General features: G+C 38.3%; 1 protein-coding gene across 5 annotated transcripts in view; it reads right to left on the reverse strand.

The window, feature by feature from the left end:
• The window catches only part of stim1b (stromal interaction molecule 1b), an 87136-nt gene that overhangs the window by 55957 nt on the left and 15119 nt on the right, over positions 1 to 16060 (reverse strand). For all 5 annotated transcript variants that reach the window (XM_009295557.5, XM_073934161.1, XM_005161288.6 and 2 more), the window contains 1 exon segment: positions 6583 to 6713. In XM_009295557.5, coding sequence (XP_009293832.2) covers positions 6583 to 6713 — 131 coding nt within the window.

A 16060-nucleotide genomic window follows, 5' to 3' on the forward strand; every position in this document is an offset into this window, starting at 1 on the left:
TTTATTTTTTCGTCTGATGGAAAGAAAATATTCTAAATACAATTAATAATTTAACTGTAATTTAATTTGAATTTTAATTTGTGCCTGTAGGTTTCAATTACAATAAATATTTTTGTATACATTTATTACACAGATCTCTAAAAAATCTGATTCTGATGTCAAATACGACATTTCAAAGCAATGTTATTAAATTATAGAAATTTTTGCAAATGATTACAGCTCAGACCAATATTTTGTCTCTAATTGTTAAGTTTTATGGCAAGTAACCATGTAATTAGCATGATAATCAGGGCTTGACATTAACACCCTCGCTTGCCTGCCAAATTCGGGTAGATTTAAGCTGTGGCAGGTTAGACAGACACCTCACTAGCCACTTCGCCTGGTTGAAAATATTTTTAAGTAGCCAAAGCTGCCTCGTCCCTAAAGATTAAAATTTAGTTTAAGAGTTCGTCAATATTCAGGCAAATGTGATCTTGGAACCAAGAAGCAGCATGATTAATGTTCACACGAGCAAAAGAAAGCAAGATGAGAGTATGATCAGGTGCATGGTGACACTCAGCGCGGGGCACAGCTGATGTGAAACGAATAAGTGCTTAAAAGCTCCCGTTTCCTTTCACAGAACAACCGTGCCTGGAAACGCAACTGGTGCGATCATTTATCTTTGAAATACAGTTGAAGTAAAAATTATTAGCCCCCCTTTGATTTTATTTATTTTTTTTAATATTTCCTAAAGTTATTTACTTAGTTAAGCCTTTAAAAGTCACTTTAAGCTGTATAGAAGTGTCTTGAAAAATATCTAGTAAAAAATAAAACTTTCATCATAGCAAAGATAAAACAAATCCGTTATTAGAAATGAGTTATTAAAACTATTATGATTAGAAGTGTGTTAAAAAAAATCTTCTCCGTTAAACTGAAATTGGGGAAAAAAATAAACAGGGTTTAATATTTCAGGGGGGCTAATAATTCTGACTTAAACTGTAGATTGGAAAAAGCGGTGCTTGAGCACCCGCAGTCCTGCTGCTTCTAGGAAATCTCCAGATTTTTTTTTTAAGCAGCAGCGGTTGCCGTTTTCACTTTTACCACTCTTTGAACAGATTATTAATGGGCCTAATGTTAACCCTTTAACTATTTCACACAGAGGGCTCTATTTTGACGGTCCATGCGCAAAACGGAAAGCACGAGCGCAAACGCTTTCAGGGCGTGTCAGAGTCCATATTTGCTCATTTAAGGACAGGAAATTCCGCTTTGCGCTGTGGCGCATGGTCTAAAAGGGTTGAGTTTATTTTCTCAATGAGTTATAGGTGTGTTTTGAGAATAAACCAATCAGAGTCTCATCTCCCATTACCTTTAAGAGCCAGCTGCGTCGCGCCATAAGCGAATTTGCTATTTACAGGACGTGGAAAAACTGAGCATTTCACAAGCAAACAGTTTACAGTTTTTTTTTTAACAGAAAACAGTTAAACAGAGCATCTACCGCACATAAATAAAAGATAATCGATCTACTTTCACTTTCGCTCTCGTGGATAGAGAAACTGTAACGAAGGGTCTGACACAGAGGGATCCATTTGAAGTATATTTATTAAACAGAGTTTAAAAAAAAAACAACACACAGATGTTGCTAGTGTGCGAACTCACATCAAACACAGTTGTATTAAGTCGATGGGCTGGCGACAGGCAACCACAGGGTGATAAAGCAGGCATGGATCAGAGGCAGGCGGCTAGGATCAAAGTCAGTATTCAAGCTGGGTTCAAGACAGGCGGCAGGCAAGACAAGGTCGATATACAGTCCGGGTAAGCAAAGGGGAAAGCAGGCAAGGAGTAGAAACGCTCAGTAGTGTTTGCAGGGGCAGAACAAGACTTCGCAATGATGTGTGTGTGTGTGAGCTGCTTATATGTGTGTGTGTGGTGATCAAGGGAATGTGCTGCAGGTGTGTGGCAATCAGTGTCTGAGCATGACGTAATGTCAGTAGTCCGGTGATGATGACTTCTGCTGGTCAGCGTGGGGAATGACTGGGAGCGAGTCGGTGACAGAAACCTTTAGCACAGACATCAGTTAGCCAATAAATAATTAATCTCCCGAGATGAAGAAGGCAAAAAAACAAAAAAACAGTGGTTTTTCATATTTATGTAGACTAGAAAATAATATGTTTTGTAATATTTTAATCCTTTATATTTATATCCTATATATATATATATATATATATATATATATATATATATATATATATATATATATATATATATATATATATATACACACACACACACACACACACACACTTATTATATCCTATATATAGGCCTATCCTTAATATTTAAATTTTTTTACATATGTAAAGATATTTGCGTATTGCTCTATACCTTGTGTGTAGGCTCTTAAGCAGTTGTAAGTGTAAGCGAGTCGCAACTCTGCGCTGGAGTTTAGACCGGGTTTGTTTTGGTCTAATGAAAAAATCTATTATAGTTATCAAAATAGCAACGTGCAAACAGTGCGCCTCAGAACGCCTTCCTTTTTAGACCAGAACGCCTATGGGCGCACATATGAGCACTAATGCATTTGCCATTTAAAGAGCGTGGCGCAACGCCTCCAAACGACTCTTGCGCCAAGCTGAAACTAGCAAACAAGTATTGCACCGCACCTTGCGCCACATTGCGCCGGTGTATGATAGGGCCCAGAATGTTTTTCACCTGCTTTCTTTTGCTTGCAGTTATTTTTGTTAATATGTTTTCTTTTAATAACATTTTTGTTGATTGAAAAGTGTATACACACAGCTTTATTTTGCTTGTTTTGACACATTTTAAAAAAAAATTGTGTCAAGGAAATAATTAGTTTGGTGTGGCTAGGGAAAAAAAAGCTAAATCCTTAGTGTTGAGCCCTAAAAAGTCACGTGAAATAAAAAAGTTAAGGAGGCATGTGGACATAACACATCATTGAAATCAAGTAATTTTACGATGACAACATCAAATTTATGCAAATATATTTTCCCAACAACAAAATTGTGGCTGGTGAAAATGGCGTTGGCTATTAATGTTGGAAAACTACTAGCCATAGTAGCTAGTGATCAAAAAAGTTAATATCACGGCCTAATAATAATAATGATGATCTAGCCAGTTAAAATAGTAATAATAACATAACTTCAGCATAGATTTACGCATATACACCAAACTTTATAGTTTGGTAAACCTTATAGTTTTTAATGTAATCAGTCAACTTTGAATGTATGGTTATAGCTACTATCTAACATTATAAGCCTATTCACCAAACATGCATAGCTACGCCTACAAAAATAAATAAGCACAAATTACTTTAAATGCTTAGAAAAAAAAAATTAAACAGTGGCTTTTCAATTAAACAGTCGCACATAAGTCTAAACGTGGCTATTTTTGATTTCCAGAGGGAGTTTCTGTTTACAGCACTGTGTATTTGCATAATTCAGCTTTTTGCTTAAGCTGTAAAGCCAAAGTAAACAGTTGATTTGACATGTTCACCTACAGTATGTAAATGCAGACAGTTTGACCGGCTCACAATCCTCTGATCAGTGCTGACTGTGGTAAAGGTTATGCTCACAGAACTGTCTATGGCCTTGGTCAGCAGTGGTGCTGTTTACCCTGAGGCCTCAGATGTGGCATTCTCATGAAAAGGGAATCGCTTTGGGTGATTCAGAGAAAATATTGACTGCTTTTTATAGCAAAGTTCACAAACTGTAATTGTGAATCCCTTCTAAACACATGCAAAAGTGTTGTGCCTTTATAAAATGAAGGTGGCAGCAGATGCAGAGAAGAATTTCCTTTAAACTGGCATATACAGGGGTTGGACTATGAAACTGAAATGCCTGGTTTTAGACCACAATGACTCATTAGCATGGTGTAGGGCCTCCTTTTGCTACCAATACAGCATCAAATTTGTCTTTGGAATGACAGATACAAGTCCTGCACAGTGGCCAGAGGGATTTTAAGCCATTCTTCTAGCAGAATAGTAGCCAGGTCACTACCTGATGCTGGTGACGAAAACGTTTCCTGACTCGCTCCTCCAAAACACACCAAAGAGGCTCAATAATATTTAGATCTGGTGACTGGGCAGGCCATGGAAGAAGTTCAACTTTAATTCATCTTCATCTTTCATTTTATTATTGCACTCTTTTTCTGTTATTGTAAGCTCATTGTTATACACTTAGTTGATGATTGTTTATAAAGATTGTTTGGCATGATATCCCGGGAGAGAGCCCTGAGGTCAAAAGATCCTAGAGCCCGGGGCTCCCTCCCATTTGCATGGCGAGAGGGGAGTTTGAGCTCAGGTAGATCTCGAGAGCTCCCCTGCTGTAGTAGCTAATGAACAGATAGTGATTGCTCTTAAGAAATAGCTACTTACTAGAAGCATGTCTATAGTGCCAATTTTTGATCTGATTAATCAATTAACTTAAGTGGCATGTTTTTGGACGGTGGGAGGAAACCAGGGAACCCGGAGGGAAACCCATGTGAGCACTGGGAGAACGTGTAAACTCCACACAGAACGTCAGCTGGCTCGGTAAGGACTAGAACCAGTGACGTTTTTGCTGTGAGACAACAGTGCTAACCACTGGGCCACCGTGCCACCCATCTAGATAAGGAGAAGGAGTAGAGAGCAAGGGTGGAAGGGGGATTCTTCAAAACGAAGATGGCTGTCATATGGAACTTAGGGTATTTATAGTGGCTTAGGAATCGTCTGATTGGTGAATCATAAATTGAATAGTGTTACTGGAGAATGAGTCATTAGCCCACACTGTACCGTCCCTACTCTTCTCAACGAGCTGCGGGTGATGCTGCCGGGCCCTCCACTGCCTCAGAGCACTGACAGGTGGCCCAGTCCCCCTACAGCAGTCTCTCCCACCTGCAGCCTGAGAGCAGATCACCCCTCTGCGTACCGACGGCAAATTATTTAGCACCGGCTGTGTGAAGGTATTTCCTTTGTTCCAGTCAAACCGATCTGCTTCTCCTTTATTTTAACAATTTAAGTGAAGTTTATTCATAAACTAATTTCGAGAGGATCACGTGCTTATGATTGACACGGCTGGCCCCGAGTCAAGCTAATGAATGAACCACCAATCAGGGTATTCCTAACCCAGTATAAATAACCAAACATCCTACCTTTAGTCATCTTCGTTTTGAAGAATCCCCCCTTCCACCCCTTCTCCTCCTCTTTTCTACAGGGCAGCACGGCGGCCCAGTGGCTAGCACTGCGGCCTCACAGCAAAAAAATGCCTCCGACTCGGGTATCCACCCAACCGGTCAGCATTTTCGTGCGGAGTTCATGTTCTCCCTGTGCTTGCGTGGGTTTTCCCCGGGTCCTCCGGTTTCCTCCCACATCCCCAAAAACATGAGACTAAGTAAATTGACTAAACCAAATTAGCACCAAATTCAATTCTGTCAGCAACACTTCACCTTAGCAATCCTTACGCAGCAAGGGTGGGGTCCTCGAGATCTACCCGAGTCAAACTCCCCTCTCGCCCTGCAACGGAAGGGAGCTCCGGGCTCGAGGATCTTTTGAGCTCGGGGCTCTCTCCCGGGTCAGCATGCCAAACTAGCTTATTACCAATCATCAGCTAAGTGTGAACTCTTGAATTTGACCGTTTATTCTTTTCTTGTTCACAATCAAAGATATTTTTGAGACAATTTCAGAACTTGTCTGAGTTTATTACGTCTGAGAGATTACTGCAACATCACTACACATCTGCAATGATTAACAGTATTCAGACAGCTGTAAATTTTGTTATATTGACATGCTTACATAAAGCGTAGTGCAAATATAAATACCCCTTTATTGACCACAGACTGTTAAACAAGCAAACAGTAGAACGTGATGACGTCAGTAATATGCAAATTAACGAATGATGTAATTTAGCAACTTTTTGGGCAGAGCTTAGCACCTTTTCACTAAAAATAGTTGGCAACAGTGCCTATGAAGTGGCCAGTTTTGAGCACTTAGGTTTGAAACGATATGTCAATATGCCGATCATTTTTGTTTTCACTCAAAAATGCTCTTCAGGGGGTGATAAATCCCATTTGGAATGTCTACTTTTGAGGTGCATTTTTGGGTGAATTTAGTGCCACCATCTAGACTGGAGTGAACCAATTTTGTTTCCTACTCCTGTTAAGCTAGTGGCACTAAATGCACCAAACGATGCAAAAGCTGAACAAACCCTTTACCCAAAGTAGCCTTAATTTAAAATAATACCAAATATCTTTAAAACAAGTTAAGTTTTTTCACAATAAAACACTTTTGTTTTTTTTATCTCACCATGGAATGTAGTTTATCATGAAAAAAAATCACATGCTAAAGAAACTTGATTTCTGCTAATAATGTGCAACACTCGAACCTGCTAGCCAATGTGCTGTACAAAATACTGCTTTACTGTTGAGTCAAGTACATATTTACATAAGCACGTCGACATATATTAAAGCAGCTTTACAGAGATCTATAGTCTCTAATGAGCGAGCCAAAAGCCGCTGTGTCCTTTTCAAGCAAGTAAACTTTGCACTTGTTTGTACATTGGCCACCACACACTGTGAAGCACCTTCAGCAAACCAGAAAACCACAGTCCTCACCCCATCCGTCTCTGTCACGTCCACACTGCCGTCTGCATCGTCGTCCATGTCTTTGTGAATGCTGCGGATGGCCTCAAAACTCAGCAGAGCATTTTCATCCTGGCAAAGAATCTCATCGATACCACACAGTTCTGAGAAGAGAGAACAAATATATGAGAAATGAGTCAGCGAGGTCACTTTAACTACACAAATACTCTTTTATAAGCATCAGGTGTGTATGACACTGTATATACTGTTAAAAAAAAAACACTCTGAAATTCTTAGTTTCCCTGTATTTATTATATATCCAGCTGTATATATGTTAAATTCTCCTTTTTGTACTTTCTTTACTGTTCCTAAGTGGAAATTAGTCTTTGGCTTCACCACACAACCACATCAACGTTCACATTACACATATCACAGAAAACAGGCAACACAAATACATTTAGGGCCCTATCATACACTCGGCGCAATGCGGCACAACGCAGTTGTTGTTTGCTTGTTTCAGCAGGACGCAAGAGTCATTTTGACGTTTTGCACCACGCTGTTTAAATAGCTAATGCATTTGCGCTCATATGTGTGCCCATAGGCGTTCTGGTCTAAAAAAGGAGGTGTGTTAAGGCGCATTGCTGGCGTGTTGCTGTTTTGAGGAACTAAAATAGACTGTACAATAGACCAGCAGAGAGGAGGTCTAAAGTCCAGCACAGAGCGCGTTAGTTGTGCGCCTCGCTTAAACATTGCCTAATACATACAGGATCTACAGCAATATGCAAATATCTTTACAGATAAAAAATAATTAAAGGATTAAAATATTACAATTTTTTTTTTTCTACATAAATAAAAAAACCACTGCTTTCCTGCCTTCTTCATCTCGGGAGGCTTTTTCAGGTTATTCATGACTACTTGCTTTTGTATAATGCTATTATTAGTAGTATTATTTAATCTATGCATGTTTATATTTGTTTCATTAAAAACACGTGTGTAGAGTTACTGAAGTTTGCCCTGCGCGCTTGCGTTTTTTTTTAGGAACTTCTTTGGTTTGCTGAGTCAATCTTATTAATGCTATTATTCAAAAAAGGTAATGATTCACACTCAATTGCTTCGTACTGTTTTTTATTTTCTTTTACATTTTACGGGTGATTAAAAGACACAGACGTTTCGGCACAAAGCCTTCCTCAGTGTGACTGGGGAAGGCTTTGTGCCAAAACGTGATTAGTGAAGTTAGTTCAATCACTTTTTCCGTGGAAAAAGTCAACCAACAGGAACCAACCAACAGTATCTGAGGTTTCCACTTAAATTACTAAGTACAAGCATGAAGGCGAAAGACTGAAGCAGTGTACTGACGCTGTGACACGTTACCTGATAGATTCAAAAGAGAGAGGAGTCATAAGAGACAAGATTACCTAAATATCACCTGTAACAACTATAGTGAGGCACAATCCAGCGGTACATCCTTGATAAACTGTCCGACGTGCACTGCTCTCTGGGGTTTTGTACTCAAAGCACCTGTTGATTGCCTGGAGCTCAATGCGCACATACAATGCAGCGCATGACAGAGTGTGTGTGGTCACATGATGTTGTGATGTCTATCGGCCATCGACTACTAATTTCATATTTATCCATCAAACCCCTGTAAAAACTCACAATCTTCAACAGTGCTGCAGTGTCTCTCTATGTGGCCGCTTTCCCTGCGTTCTATAATGAACTCATAAAATATGTGAACGTTTCACATTCCTTACACATGCCTACAAACCAAATTTATATGAAAGACACTTGTCAGATTTTATTTTAGAGAGCAGGCGTAAGGTTCAGCTGTGTCCTCTGTAGGCAAGGGACGATAACTGAAGGTAACCGCGGTTTGGAAAAGTCAAGGTTTTAAAACCGTCAACATTTTCTGCTATACTGTTCCTAAGGTATGAGTAAGATTTTTTTTGTTTACATTTTTTTGTTTTGTTTTTAAGGACAACCGTATCTTCAGCAGAAAAGATCTCCAAAGATCCCGTTTCATATTGTAAAAAAAATCTGTTTTTGAAACGAAATTAAGACAGCAGAAGTCAATGATTCATTTGAATTATTTAGCCTGACATGTTTACTGCTCCAAAATATTTTAAATCTTTCCCAAATTAAAAAATATTGTGCGCAAGGGGGGAAAGGTTTGTTTTTTTACCCAGATATTTTAAAAATAATTCATTTTAGAGCAGTAATCACAATATCGTGATCCCATGATATTTATATCCAAGGTTATCATACCGTCAGAATCTTTTACCGGCCCATACCTAGTCCTCTGTGTCATTTTCTGTCACATTCAGGCACAAACTGATACTGCTAACAGCTACTCTGACTGACATTATTTACACAGCGCATGCTTGTAGGGGCGTGACGCTTTTCCTGGTGACGTGGAGCCGATCCGCAAATCACAGCATGTTATGTTAACTGACCAATCAGAACATTTAGAGGGAGAACTTTTAGAAGAACTAGAAAATATGACAGTCATTTTCATGTTAGCCGAGTAGCTGTGTATGATCAAAGTAAGATATATGAAAAAATAACATGATTTCCTACAAGTAAAGCATTAGCACAAATTGCTTCGCATCTTACAAACCCTTAAAAATACACCCTGGAACACCCCTTTAAGTCCAATTTATACTGCAGAAAACAAAACATTACAATGTCAAATTTTTCCAGCATCATGCAGCCCTTATTTAAATGATGATGTTTTCAAATCTAATGCAGAAATCTGTCTATTTAACAATTATTTAAATAGTAAGTTGAAAACACCCGTTGCACTCTATCACAGTATCAAACCGATAGCTTAGCAACATGCTAACATCAAATACTACCAAATTTAACAGCACAGCCCTCACTTTGTTGTGGAAGAACAGCTAATTAGCGCAGTCAAAACACAAAACGCAAAGCACATACATTTCAGCAAAATATATGCTGGGGACGCGCATCTATTATGATCAAACCTAAAAAGCCTTCCTCAAGAGCACATTAATGCCCGAGGCAACAAAAGGCCTATTCAAACACAAATGACCTTGAAATGAAAATGACTTTGAGTTTCAGTCCCTTCAGTGAAATCCATGCATAAGTTGGCCATTCATGAGGCCTACCTAAATCAAATTCAGACTCATTAAACTAACGTCTGTCATATCTGGCAAAAACACTGACCGCACTTATAGAGTTCGGAAATTAAGCATGGCTGAGGAACTGATTACTTAGCGATGATGTACAGCTAAAAACAGGGAAACAGCGGTGCTTTTGTGAGGGTCCAGTGTTCGAGCCCATTGTAACGGGAGAGCTCAGTCTGAGGATGACTGTAACATAGACACGTAAAAGCCATAGAGTGACTTTTAAACTATTTATAGAAGGAGACACGGCACAGCTGCTGAGGTATTGTGGATATTGCTATGATAAGGGAGTGGGTGGAACTGGATGTCCTGGATTTAACCTTTGTCTCAGGATTAAAAAACTTCATTATGGAGCAGGTATTAATATAGGAAATCAATCATCACTGTGATATTAATGAGATTACTTTCTTTTAATTTAGGGTTAGCTGTCTTTGCACAATTATGGTTGGATGTAATTACAGTACCCCTATCCCATTTTAAAGCTGTTATTGTTGTTGTTTTTTTTAGGTCTTAACTTTCATCGAAGGTCAAAAACACTTTCGTTTTATCATAATAAACAGTCTCTTTGCTTGAGTTCAAGGATTCAGACTCTCTAAACTCCTGTCTTCTGAGTGCCTGCTCTACTCTCTTTGGTCAAATGGTGTCGTGTGATTGGTCGATCACTTACAGTGATGCACAGGACAGTGTAGCCCTAACTAAATAAGCACGTTTAATTTAATCTTTATAATTACTTCTACACTACCTGACCAAAGTATTGTTGTCGATATTGTTGTAAGATCAACAAATTATAACTTGACTTCTAGTTGATCATTTGGAAAAGTGACAGAAGGTAGGTTTTTCCAATCAATCATCTGTTGAACTGAATCCCAATCATCACAAATACTGCAGAAGACTTATTGGAACCCGCATGGACCCAAGATTCTCCCAGAAATCAGTCAAGTTTGGTGAAGGAAAAATCATGGTTTGGGTTTGCATTCAGTATGGTGGTGTGTGAGAGATCTGCAGAGTGTATGGCAACATCAACAGCCTTATGTTTCAAGATATTTGTGCAGCCCATTAAATTACAAACCACAGAATAGGGTAAATTCTTCAGCAAGATAGCGCTCTTTCGCTTACTTCAGCCTTCACATCAAAGTTCCTGAAAGCAATAAAGGTCAAGCTGCTCCACAATTGGCCAGCCCAGTCACAAAACATGAACATTATCAAGCATGTCTGGGGTAAAATGAAGGTGGAGGCATTTAGGACGGATCCAAAAAATCTTGATTAACTCTGGGAGTCCTGCAAGAATGTTTTCTTTGCCATTCCAGATGACTTTATTGATAATTTATTTGAGTCATTCCAGAGATGTATGGATGCAGTCCTCCAAGCTCCTGGGAGTCATACACAATATTAATTCTTTTTCCACTGCACCATGACTTTATATTCTATATTGTACAATATTTCTGTTAAGTGACAAGACTTTTGTCTAAGCAAAGTCAGATCTTACTGTCCTAATTAAATAATTCAGAAAATCAAGGCATTATCATCTTTTATTTTGGTCAAATAAGCGTAATTTAGATGTCTTTGCCTTTCATTTCAGCCACTTCTGATACCAAACGATCAACTGGAAGTCAAGATATTATTTGCTGTTCCTAAAACTTGGATAGGCAACAAGATTTTGTCAGATAATGCAAAGGTTATTTTTTTAAAAAAGTGTTTAATGCATAGTGACAAAATATTCAAACAGATCAAAAAAGGCATCACCACAATCAGTTAAAGGATTTGGTTTTTCAGCAGGGTTTTATTTATGAATACTAAATGTTTACCATTTCCAATATACAGTAATATAAAAGAAGAAGAAGAAGAAGAAGAAGAAGAAGAAGAAGAAGAAGAAGAAGAAGAAGAAGAAGAAGAAGAAGAAGAAGAATAAACTACATAATGCATTCAGTGATATAAAATGTATTTATTTTTTTGTATGGTTAAGGCAGATTTTGAGTTTAGAGATTGGGGTTGATATTGGGACTAATTTTGATAGGTCATTGGGCTGCTTTTGATTTAAAAACCTGGCAACCCTGCTGCAGGATTCCTCAACATTTGTAAACACTGATAGGAGCAGCAAAAATGCTGTCAGTTTTACAGTGTCAGTTCAAGCATGCATCCTCATTTTTTAAGCACAGTTGAAAAACAAAATGATTAGCCCTTCTGTGAAATTTAAATTGAATTTTTTTTCAAATATTTCCCAAGTGATGTTTAACAGACACAAGATTGTTGTTCAACACAATTTAAACAACACTTTTAATAAGTAATTGAATCAAAGCTGTAATTGAAAGGCTAATCGTAAATGCTGCAAATGCATGACAATCCTCTTTGTGTGTCAGTAGTAACCAGTAGTGTGAGCTCACTTTTGTTTGAGCATGAGCACACCCAATCAGCACTGTCTAAACAAGCCTCAGGTAACGCCCACCATAAACAAACAGAAGAGCATAGGGAGTGATGATGGCGTCTCCAAAGGTATTGAATGAACTTTTTTTATTCAGCGATGAATGAGTTTAGATTAGGCTGCTAATGAACAGACAGACCGAGTACATGAGGTTATATCAGGGGATTCAAAGTATATCTAATGCACGTCATGACGTCATTGACGTCATTCGCTATGGTTTTTAGGGTGCTTTCACACTTAGTTCAGTTGCCTGGACCGTACACAAGTTCGATTGTCCCCCCTTGCCACCTCCTCGGTTGGTTTGTGTTCACACTGTCTTTTTTCCTTCTGAACCCCGGTACGCTTGTGTCATCAAGCTGCTGTTTTGTTTAAAGCCATTGCTAGGTGACGGTCATGAAAGCAAGCGCCGAAATAGAAAAACGTCCACACATCGCAGTCATTCTGCTTTTACTGAAACTTTAGGTTTTGGACATACAGAAAGTGACTCGCGTTCATCTGCCGCAAAAATATTATAAACATTCAGAACATCACACAGTGTCTGCAGAAGTTGTTTTTGAAGGAGAAAAGCAGACATCACTGTGTTTCATTGTGTTTGCCCTGGCTCAGTCCTGCGTGTCACCAAGGTACAAAACATGACACACACACACACACACATGCAAACGTTATGAAAACGATAAGTTTGTTGTCCAGTTTGTGCTTCACTTTCGTTATTTGGTACGATCGCATTCACTTCAGAAGTGAACCGAACCAGAGTTTGCATGAACCGTACTCCAGACCACCTCTTTCAGGCGGACTCGGGTACAGTTCACGGGTGTGCTCCCAAGTTCAGAAGACATGTTCACACTAGCTAAACGTACCATACTATGACGTCAAACGAACCCGGGTGCGGACCAACGCATGACCCGCATTGACAGGTGAAAATCTGATCTACCTGCTTACACTGCAGGCACGAGAACACAGATCCGATTCATATCAGATAAATTTCCACACATGAACAAGGCCTGAATCTGATTTGAGTAAATTGAAATCCATGTGATTTGTTCCTGCTTACACGTACATGGGCCATATCCAATCTGTGCCACATGGGAGAAAAAAATCAGAATTAAATCACTTAAACTGTGCAGTGTAAATGCGGCCTACACACTACTTAAAAACAAATACCTAAAAAAGCATAATACAAGCACTTCAAAATGAATGTTGTAAATCCATGAGTGGACTCAGTTTTGATACAAAGAAATGCTTAACACTAAAAGATCTGCACAGATACTTCTGCCCTCATTTCACAGTTTACAAGAAGGTGAAACAAAGTATCTGTCAAAACCACTAAACAGCCATGCCACAACCACAACTCGTCAAAAAGAAAAAGAAAACGCTTGTCGTCACACTAATGCACATTTAGCACCCACTGGTTTCATGGATTACTAAGAAACACTGACCTGGTTGCAAATATTTAGATTGCAAACTTGACTAAACTCACCCGGATCAACTGGTCACATGTGCAGCTCAGCACAGTACAAGTACAGTTGAGAGCATATAAAAGGATTTTAGATGAAAGACAGAATTTACTATTGATTCAACCGAGTAACAGTCATCTGACACGAGGAAAAACAACACAGTAGGAGATCTCAGGAATTTCCTCACATATTACTCTGGAATTCCCTGAAAGCATGTCCTCCTCAAGATATCATCTTTGTGTGTTTACATTGTGTAGAAAAGCTTTTGTGAACATTCAACATTTTTGCAACAATTTAGTTTAATTATCTAGTTGCTTATTGCTTACCTATTATTAAGATATTGTCTGTTTATTAGTAGCATGACCTTATTCTGCGATGTGGAAGTGCACTCATTTTTGCGACTGTTTTAAAACTTCTGATTCAGCTGGCTATAGACCAGGGGATGTAAACAAAAAATAATGCCAATGTATTCCCTGTTTTACATTTTTAATTTCTAAAGCTTCCAAAAAGATTTCAAAAAGAGACACATATTAATTCATAATGTTATGATAGCTGTTTTAACATTAAGGTAAGATTGAATTGCCTCTTGTTACAGTTATAAAATAGTTTGACAACAAGCAGGAAATGTTTACAGGCCAATGACATGTCAATGACATGACAATGAATGAAATAACTATGAATAATGAACAGCAGAAAATGGTAAAGCTACTTGCTCCACAAACAAGTGTGTCCATGACTATACATAAAAAGAAGAAGAATATAATAAGAAAATATCTGTTTGAAAAAGAAGCATTACAAGCCTTTTTTTAACCTCTTAAAATGAACAGAGATGAAGGAGACTGGAAATCTCAAGCCAATAAGATTCCAATGGCTTGGTCCGCTCACATGTGAAGAGGAAGGTCAATATAGTACATTTGCTGTTTTGTTTGCCCAGTTAGCGTGGTTTGTCTGGCATTTGTGAAACCCGAAATCGCGCTCGGATCCGTCCCAAATCAATTGGGCCGAGATCACCTGAATGAGGTGGTCTCAGCTCGATTGAAACAAACTCTGGAGCAGATCCATTGTAGTGAGGAAGCAAAACGGTCCAACGAACTAACAAACCAGGCTATATCACAGTGTATTAAGGTTGTGTAATAGCCATATATACGGCTAAATGAAGATAGAATTATGAGTAGGGCTGGATGTCATTCCTACCAGTAAATGTGCGTTTCTATTTGAATATGAAAGCATGCTGAAATATTTCAGAGTGCTGTTTATCTGTTAGGAAAATTGGTTGAAATTACAATCTGATATTTTTTTGTGACTTGTTTTAACTATTTTGGTCCCATTAGAAGCTTTGCCGTGTGAAAGAAAAGCGCACCAAGAACAAAAAAAAACATAGTAACAATTTTAATTTCAGGACGTGCACAAAGCAACTGGGATTAAATGATCACTTTAGCTCGCTGATATCATAAATCATCATCAAATGTTATCAAGAATGAGCTTTACAAGTTTAAAACATTTTGAAAAATGTTTAAAACAATGCTTTTTTTAAATGGATTACAGGGATTTTACCTGCATGTTGGTACAATTATAAAAGAAGATGCTTCAATCCCAGTTTGTGGGTGTAAATCAGGTTTATTTTATACATTAGCATAAGGGATAACCATACAGCAGTGGAAAAAACAAAAACAGTGTGAGTGTGTGTGTGTGTGTGTGTGTGTGTGTGTGTGTGTGTGCGTGTGAGTGAACTTTGTAACGACATTGAGTGTAACTCATCCTTAAAGAAAGGCTTGAATTAGCTCCACAACAAATACTTCAAATAATCATTGGGAAAGTTCTTACTGTTGTATTTCTCACAAAACGTTACGTTAGATCGGCTTCCTTCATGTCTGTCACTGTTAATGTTTATCTGACGCAGATTCTGAGAGGCATGCGGGAACGGTGAGCAGGGAGAACTACCATTAAAGGCACAGACAACAAAAACTGCTACAAGATGCTCTGAGCTGAAAATTCCAATATTCTGAAAGGTATAATAAATAATCTGATGGGTGTTTTGGGCTGAAACTTTACAAGTTCTGTAGACACAAAAGGAGATACATTCTGAAGACACAAAAAACTTATCTTTAATCTTAAAAAAGAAAAATAGGTGCCCTTTAAAATAAAGTGTGACCAAAAATTTTATTCACTGAAGCAAATTTCAGATCATTATAAGCGGTTATAAACCATACAAGTAGTTGTTTTATGGTATTGTTTATCTAAATTCCCCATAATGTTCTGTCATAACTAAACTCTTTTGTGGGACACAAGGGACATTTTCAAAAGCATTCTGCATCTCATACTTTAAAAGACAAGCCTGCCTGGCAATCAGCAGATTTTGCTGAACTCTTACATTCAACCAGGTTTTCATAAAACGTCACACACTCATGCAAATCTGTAAGCTATTTTTGACTATGAATCAAACTCTCTAATAGGCTCCTAACATGTAAACAAACACAACCGCTGGGTCAACAACA

The sequence above is a fragment of the Danio rerio genome, chromosome 21 (assembly GCF_049306965.1).
Source record: "Danio rerio strain Tuebingen ecotype United States chromosome 21, GRCz12tu, whole genome shotgun sequence".
In the NCBI taxonomy this organism is placed as follows: Eukaryota; Metazoa; Chordata; class Actinopteri; order Cypriniformes; family Danionidae; genus Danio; species Danio rerio.